Source organism: Nematolebias whitei, chromosome 21, assembly GCF_014905685.2.
Source record: "Nematolebias whitei isolate Nwh7 chromosome 21, NemWhi1, whole genome shotgun sequence".
NCBI classification, from domain to species: Eukaryota; Metazoa; Chordata; class Actinopteri; order Cyprinodontiformes; family Rivulidae; genus Nematolebias; species Nematolebias whitei.
The window spans coordinates 31,586,571-31,595,127 of NC_056518.1; the positions used below are offsets into that span (position 1 = coordinate 31,586,571).

The 8,557-nt window shown below is 45.8% G+C and overlaps 2 protein-coding genes across 2 annotated transcripts in view; both read right to left on the reverse strand.

The window, feature by feature from the left end:
• The window catches only part of trip11 (thyroid hormone receptor interactor 11), a 25,346-nt gene extending 21,896 nt beyond the window's left edge, over positions 1 to 3,450 (reverse strand). The window contains exon 1 of the mRNA XM_037694605.1: positions 3,293 to 3,450. Coding sequence (XP_037550533.1) covers positions 3,293 to 3,431 — 139 coding nt within the window. The 5' untranslated portion in view covers positions 3,432 to 3,450. The remainder of the gene's footprint in view (positions 1 to 3,292) is intronic.
• A 2,962-nt stretch (positions 3,451 to 6,412) lies between these two features.
• The window catches only part of golga5 (golgin A5), an 8,713-nt gene continuing 6,568 nt past the window's right edge, over positions 6,413 to 8,557 (reverse strand). The window contains exons 10-13 of the mRNA XM_037694618.1: positions 8,171 to 8,393; positions 6,973 to 7,072; positions 6,837 to 6,900; positions 6,413 to 6,761 (exon numbers count right to left, since the gene is read on the reverse strand). Of these exons, the coding sequence (XP_037550546.1) occupies positions 6,684 to 6,761; positions 6,837 to 6,900; positions 6,973 to 7,072; positions 8,171 to 8,393 (465 nt within the window). The 3' untranslated portion in view covers positions 6,413 to 6,683. The remainder of the gene's footprint in view (positions 6,762 to 6,836; positions 6,901 to 6,972; positions 7,073 to 8,170; positions 8,394 to 8,557) is intronic.

Genomic DNA, 8,557 nt, shown 5'->3' on the forward strand with positions numbered 1-8,557 from the left:
CTTCAGATGAATGACAGGAAGTAGCTCCACCACCTCACTGCCTTCAGCTGCACAACAGGAAGTAGCTCCACCACCTCACTGCCTTCAGATGAATGACAGGAAGTAACTCCATCACCTCACTGCACTGCTGCAGGAACAACGTGTTGGTTTATTGTTCTGATGCTCAGACTCCACAGGTCTGGAGGAGGCCTGGTGATAAGATCCACCTTCAGCCTTTAGACTGCAGCTGACAGTTGGAGGTCTGAGGTCAAAGGTCACTCTGTATGTGATTTGTTTGCTTCTCTTCAGGTCTGATTACATCTTCCAAACCTGCTGATTTAATGTGTGAGAACAAACGACACGTGGCTGCACGTTAGCACAACCACAACATTAAAACAGTAAAATGTGTTCTCAACAAACTGACCCTGGACCAGGTCTCACTCATCCAGTATGTGTCTGGTTCGTTTTACGATGATTTAATAAACACGAGAACACGTTTAATGTATAAAACTCATCAGACAGAAGCTGAACAGCCTCACAACCCTCATCTGTTTCTTATTCCTAGACAGATGGTGTTCCTGCAGCAAACAGGAAAAGACTCAAACTTCCACTTTGTTGGAATGTCAAACATTCTCTTCGGCTCGTTTCACCTCCACCTGATCCGGTCACCGTGAGGCTCATTAAAAACGGTACTGTAGACTGATCTAAACCGTTTGATGACGTTTGTCAAACCGTGGAGAATGTGTCCTTAAATTAAAGGTCTGTATTAAACATGTGTGACCAGATTTAATTTCATATGGAAATACTTCCGATCAGCCGAAGGGACTGAAAACAGCCGAACAAACAGGCAAAGTCTGCGGGACTCTAGGACAGGCCGCCGGCATGTCAAACTTTGTTACAAACGGGGGCCAAAATTAAAAAGTTGGATTAAACCAAAGTCAGTTTCCATCAGCAGGTTACCTCAGGTCTTCCTGGTTTATTTGAAATAAAATAGTGATTTTTATTTAACTGGTTCATCTTTGAAGGCTCTCAGCCTGAAATAAAAAATTAAAACTGTTATTTTTACAATTACTAACGTGCACGTGTAAAATCCAGCAGCACATGCTCAGATTCATTTGTAGCTTTTTTCCAGGATTGAAGGTTCAACTCTGGTGTTTTGCTGCTTTACACCTGACTTTATTGACAGCTTTATACAAACGTACTTATAAATTAGTTGTAATTATATTTTACACCGAGATCAAAATGTTGGCGTGTAATGATGTCAGAATGAGCAGCTGAAACAGGAAGACCTGAACACTGGAACTCTGATCAACCTTTGATAAAAGTGAACACAGCCAAAACAAATTATTTCTAATCATTTGTGTATTTTGTTGGATAAAGAGGCTGCTGCAACAACCATGAACAGATTAGATGTTACAGAACGTTGAGCAGATCATTACTTCCTGAACAGAAGGTGCTAACCTTCTCAAACAAAGTAAAATGTTACGTTGAAACAACTTTTTACTGTAAACTGTAAAACTTTATTAGGAGGTAAAGACCTGGATCTGAACAACCAATGAGAAGAGACCCAACTGAAACTAACAGGAAGTGGAACGTAAGAGACACAAACAGATAAATGTACATGTCAGTCAATGTCAACAACTCTGAAAGCACATGTTTACATGGCAACAACAAGTAAACATTTGACACGTAGTTCTGAAGAGCAAAGCGTTGGATGTGGGAGGAGTCACCCTAAATCAGAAAAACCAATCAGATCCATCAAAGCTCCTGATGTTAACAGCTGCAAACATAAACGTGAAACAGAACAGACCGTTTACATGGAGCCTACAGAGTCAGTCCACTATCAGCATCACATCTGGACTGTTTATTTACATCTGTCGCAGTGTTTAGCTACTTTAGCTGCTAGATGTGAGCAGGACATTCTACGTCAGTCAACAGGCGTGTTCGAGTGTCAGAGCAGGTAAACGTCAGTCAACAGGCGTGTTCGTGTGTCAGAGGCAGGTAAACGTCAGACAACAGGCGTGTTCGTGTGTCAGAGGCAGGTAAACGTCAAACAGGCGTGTTCGAGTGTCAGAGGCAGGTAAACGTCAGTCAACAGGCGTGTTCGAGAGTCAGAGGCAGGTAAACGTCAGTCAACAGGCGTGTTCGTGTGTCAGAGGCAGGTAAACGTCAGTCAACAGGCGTGTTCGTGTGTCAGAGGCAGGTGAAGGCTGACAGGCGTGTTCGTGTGTCAGAGGCAGGTGAAGGCTGACAGGCGTGTTCGTGTGTCAGAGGCAGGTGAAGGCTGACAGGCGTGTTCGTGTGTCAGAGGCAGGTAAACGTTGCTCAAGAGGTGTGTAACCGTGTGCTCATGTGTCAGAGGCAGGTAAACGTCGGTCAACAGGTGTGTTCATGTGTCAGAGGCAGGTGAAGGCTGACAGCTGTGTTCATGTGTCAGAGGCAGGTAAAGGCTGACAGGTGTGTTCATGTGTCAGAGGCAGGTAAAGGCTGACAGGTGTGTTCATGTGTCAGAGGCAGGTAAAGGCTGACATGTGTGTTCGTGCGTCAGAAGCAAGTGAAGGCTGACAGGCGTGTTCGTGTGTCAGAAGCAGGTGAAGGCTGACAGGCGTGTTCGTGTGTCAGAAGCAGGTGAAGGCTGACAGGCGTGTTCGTGTGTCAGAGGCAGGGGAAGGCTGACAGGTGTGTTCATGTGTCAGAGGCAGGTGAAGGCTGACAGGTGTGTTCATGTGTCAGAGGTAGGTGAAGGCTGACAGCTGTGTTCATGTGTCAGAGGCAGGTAAAGGCTGACAGCTGTGTTCATGTGTCAGAGGCAGGTAAAGGCTGACAGGCGTGTTCGTGTGTCAGAGGCAGGTGAAGGCTGACAGGCGTGTTCGTGTGTCAGAGACAGGTGAAGGCTGACAGCTGTGTGTCAGAAGCAGGTGAAGGCTGACAGGCGTGTTCGTGTGTCAGAAGCAGGTGAAGGCTGACAGGCGTGTTCGTGTGTCAGAGGCAGGTGAAGGCTGACAGGCGTGTTCGTGTGTCAGAGGCAGGTGAAGGCTGACAGGCGTGTTCGTGTGTCAGAGACAGGTGAAGGCTGACAGCTGTGTGTCAGAAGCAGGTGAAGGCTGACAGGCGTGTTCGTGTGTCAGAAGCAGGTGAAGGCTGACAGGCGTGTTCGTGTGTCAGAGGCAGGTGAAGGCTGACAGCTGTGTGTCAGAAGCAGGTGAAGGCTGACAGGTGTGTTCATGTGTCAGAGGCAGGTGAAGGCTGACAGGTGTGTTCATGTGTCAGAGGCAGGTGAAGGCCGACAGGTGTGCTCACAGGTAACACTTACCTCCCACCTCCTCCACACCTTCCAGCAGCATATCTTTGGTAAAGGTGGATATCTGTCCGGTGAAGGACGACAAGCTGCCGCTGACCTGACCCAGAGACTGGCCCAGGCCAGAACCCAGTCCGCCCAGCCACGACGACATGTCCAGAACTGGCCCAAACAACAACACAACACTGCTAGCTCCGCCTGTAGCACACGGTCCACCGGGTCATCGGCTCCACTGCAGGTTCGACACTCCAGAACCGACTTAATCCACCTTTGTGGGTCGGTACCAGAGTCAACACAAAGCGGGTTAACAGCAGCAACAGGTCGGTTCCAGGAAAGACTCGGTGAAAACAAACATTGGACCGGGTTCTGCTCAGCTGTTTGAAGTCTACGAACCTAAAAGTGCCACCTCGACTGTAGCCATTATCATCAGTTCCTGACAGCTGTGACGTAAGCCGGAGCTCCGCCGCGGTGCATTGTGGGATACTGGAGGACCAACAAAGAATCTTCCCTCGAGCCGGAAGAAGCTGCGGCTCAGCCATCACGGAGGTTTCTTTTTTGTATAATGTCAAAAATCTGTCATTTTTCTAAATTACAACCTTATGGTTTTAATGGTTTTAATAAATAATAAGAAATAAAATGATATAGTTGTTGTAAAGTTTTTTTTTTTTTTAGATTTAGTAGAGGAATAATATTAAGTGTTTATTTTTTTTACCCAAAAAAGTTCAATCTGGTCCTCTGGACATTCAAAAAAACAAAAGCAAAACAAAGCAAAAGCAAAAAAAAAAAAAATGTAGAAACGTTTCGTCTCTCATCCAAGAGACTTCCTCAGTCTGAGGTGCTGTTTTCAGCTCAGTCTCTTAAATAGCACCTTCTCAGAGTGGATCAACCAGTTTTGCTGCTGACAACCAAAACCAGCTGATCACATGCTCAAGAAGGACCATCAGCCTAACAATGGGTCATTAGCACACTGATGGCTGTTTACTGTTCACAGAGGGCTGAGTGATACTAGCAATCACAGCATTGTAAGAGGGGGACAGTTGAACCCGGAGGCCTCCACCCCTGTTTAATGATGGACGATTTCTTTTCACAAAGATGGCCTCCTTTACTCCTCTCTCAAACCATCGTTCCTCTCTGTCCAGGATGTGAACATCTTCATCCCTGAAAGAGTGACCGCTGGCCTGGAGATGAGTGTAGACCGCAGAGTCCTGGCCTGATGATGTTGATCTTCTGTGCTGGGCCATCCTTTTGGCCAGTGGCTGTTTAGTTTCCCCCTGTTTAGTTTAGTTTAGGGGACTGAGCTGAAAACAGCACCTCAGACTGAGGAAGTCTCTTGGATGAGAGACGAAACGTTTCTAGATTTTTTTTTTGCTTTTGCTTTGTTTTGCTTTTGTTTTTTTGAATGTCCAGAGGACCAGATTGAGCTTTTTTGGATTTTTCTACCTGGATTATTGAGCATGCATCAGGATATTTATTTTTTTACATTTTCTTACATTTTTTTTCAATTTATATGCCTTCTTTTAATATTGTCTACTGTTGTTACATTCTTTGTTAAAAACAGGTCTCTCTTGTAAATGAGTCCTCGACGCTCAACGTCCTGTATAAATAAAGGTTGAATTGAAAATCAAACATTTGTGCTCGATACAGCCGTTGAAGGACTCGATGAGACAAACAAATTGACCTGTAGGGGACGCTATAAACCAAAACATACATTATAAAGTTTGGCACAGGCTATTAGGGCTTTGCCCTGACGTCAAAGCTAATTGTGATGACGCTCAGGTAGTGGGCGTGGCCTATAGCATCTTAAAAATACACTTTTCACAAAGTCGGACATGTAGCCTTACCAAAAAGAAAGTAACTTCTATAATATAAACTGCATGGAGCTACAATGATCAGAATGCTTTGATCTAATCTAAATCAGCGGCCACATCAACTTTGATGCTCCTTTGATCAACTTTACTAATGGGTTTACTTTAGAACAGACCATTGTTCAAGCTTATCAAAATGTGCAAACCTTTAAACATAATATCAACTTTGGGGGCAGCTGTGGCTGAGCGGTAATGTTGAAGTGTCCCTGGGCAAGACACTGAACCCCTCATTGCCTCTGATGTGTCCCATGAATGTGATCTAAAGTTGATTACCGGTAGTCTGTACAGATTCAGATGGTCTTTGTAGAGATGTAGTGGAGTATGAAGCTGTATGACGCAATATGTATGTTTGTGTGTGTTGGAGGTAAATGAGGACACAGAGTGTGTTGTAAATACCTTATAGAGTATCTGGATTAGATAGAAAGGAACTATTTACCATATCTTCCAAGGACTTAGACTTTATCACCGTATTAAAAATGTTTTAATTCTAAAAATTAAAAAAATGTTTATCACAAAAACAGCTAATTTCTCACGTCAACAGTGTCTCTACTGAAGGGACACAATGTTGGTCTCAACATTTTATTTGACCAATTCTCCTTCCTGGGTTGTTACTTTTATCTCCAGCAGTCACCGTGTGAGGCGGGGGACACATGGACAGGTCTTTGGTTCAACACAGGGACACATGGACCGGTCTTTGGTTCATCACAGGGACACATGGACAGGTCTTTGGTCCATAACAGGGGCAGAGACAATCATTCACTCTTTCACCTGGGGACACTTGGAGCCACCGATGAACCCGACGTGGAGGTTTGGTCTGGTGGAGGAAATGAAGAGTACCAGGAGAAAACTCACGGGGAGAACATGCAAACTCCTCACAGAAAGGGCGGGAGGCGAACATGTGACCTTCATGCTGAGGCAGCAATTTTAACCCCTGCTCCACCAAGTTAAATTTTTGTTTCTGTAAAACTTGTGGATATAAATGAAAACGTGTTCTTTAAGCAACGTTTGCAGGATGTTCTGTCCCATGTTGAGAACATGATGCCACCACCGCCGTGCTCCACAGATGGGACAGATTTAATGTCTTAAAAAAAGACGTTAATCTAAACCTGACGTGATCCTAAAGCCGTCCGTCTGTGGAACCGTCTCACACATCAGTGTTCTGTCCACAGAAGCCTGGAACGGAGTTTAAATTCTGAGCACCGTCTGTAACAAACATGAAACGATGGTTTGAGTCCCCGCAGCACGTTTTAGGTCAGAAGAACAACACTGCTGCCTTATTAAAAGCTTTATTTTGACATGGTGGCAACTGTAATCTGTGAAATTACAGAAGATGATGTGAAGAAGAATTACAGTTCCGATTCTCCCGTCTGGAGACGTCACATCTCTGTAGTCCCTTCAAAACCCAAAACAACCGTCAGCCAAAAATCCTCCGTCAGAACCAAAATAAACGTAAGTTCATCATAAATCTGTGCAAATCAGGGAGTCGGGTCCCAGAGCCCGTCTTCCAGCAGCTTCCTCACACCGAAGGCCAAACCAACGGACTATCTTCCATCAGGACGGCTGTGCATCTCAGGTGTGTAGGTCAGAAGAACGATCATGACCCACAGGTGCAGAACCACCTGAAACGAGAGCAAGACGACGAATGAAGGTTTGACCGAGCAGCCAGACTCAGCCGCTTCCTTAAGGAGCCTCACCATGTAGAGGATCACAAACACCCGGGCTGCAGGGTACCGCCTCAGGAAGATCCCGAGTCTTATGCTGCGGGAACAAACATGTTAAAGCACAGGTCCATTCAGCTGTCGATCATCCCAGAATCACAGCGCCACCCACCTGAAGCGGTCGATAGTGCTGGCTGCTTTACGGACCTTCCCGTAAACTCCGGGACTGTCGTGGTCACTGAAGAGCACGGGGCCGCTCCTCTGCCGGGCCCCTGGAGGTCAGAGACACGTTATTTAACTCGTCAGAGAGAACTGACATTTACCGTCATCGTACTGAAGAACAACGAGCACAAGTAAAAACAGTTTAATATAAAACAAAACCAAAAATATATAGTTTTTAAATTCTATTTATATATAAATAATTCAGTGGAACTTAACTGACCTCAAACAGGAAAGATTTAGTCTGACTGGACCTAAAACCAGGTCAAAGGTCAGAGAGAAGCGTGGAACAAACGGTCCTTCCATCAGAACATCACCCTCTGCTACTGTCAAACAAGAGAGAGAGGGGGGAGGAGGGGAGAAGAAGAGACGATGAGGGGAGGAGAGAGAGAGAGACAAGGGAGAGAGAGAGAGAAAGAGAGAGAGAGGTCTCTCTCTCTCTCTCTCTCTCTCTCCCTTGTCTCTCTCTCTCTCTTGTCTCTCTCTCTCTCCCTTGTCTCTCTCTCTCTCTCTCCCTTGTCTCTCTCTCTCTCTCCCTTGTCTCTCTCTCTCTTGTTTGACAGTAGCAGAGGGTGATGTTCTGATGGAAGGACCGTTTGTTCCACGCTTCTCTCTGACCTTTGACCTGGTTTTAGGTCCGGTCAGATTAAATCTTTCCTGTTTGAGGTGAGTTAAGTTTCACTGAATTTTTTTATTTTTATTAAAAGACCAAACGACAAGAAATGTGGAAACTTAAAAAAATGTAAAGTTCCCTAAAAACTTCTTCTGTCATTATTTAAATATTTCAGGAATCCTAAACCAGAAGAGCTTTAGTCTGATTTAACCTCAGAGTGGTTTTATGTTAAAAGATGGATGTAAACTTCAGAGCTGAACTATATTTTGCTAACAGAGCTGTCTTCAGGTAGTTGATGGTAAAGTTTTAAATTGGTGGATCAGGTTCAGCTCCGCGTGTGTAGACGTTTAGTGTTTTTTGTTTCAGGGCTGCTGGTTGAGGCAGCCATCTTGAATCTGGACGACCCTCAGATGATCATCCAGTGATTTCTGTGAGCTTCGTTCAGCTCCAGCTGGATGGAGACTTCAGAATGTTGAAGAAACGTAGCCTCCTAACCTCATCCTTGTTGTGAAGTTCATCAAGTTAGTGAAGCTCGTACCTGGAGCCTCCAGGCTGCTCATGTTGATGGCCGGCCCTGCAGCCTGCCCCCCCTGAGCGCTCTTCAGCTGCTGCTCCAGACGCTCCAGCTGGAAGACCAGGGAGCTCTTCTCCGTGCCCAAGGCCTCCAGCATGGTCTGCTTCTGGATGAGCGTCTCCGTCAGCTGGTGGAGCCGGTTCTCTAGCTCCACCTGGCTGCTGCTGCTCAGAGTCTTGTTGGTCAGCTGCAGGACAAAAAACAAACAAACAAACAGAAGTGAGGCTGTGGACACGTTTCAAATGGCTCCACCAAAGCGTGGTAGGGTTTGTGTGATACACTCCACTGCCACAGCCGTTCGCCGCTTCAGCCGTTCGCCCCTTCAGCCGCTCGCCCCTTCAGCCGCTCGCC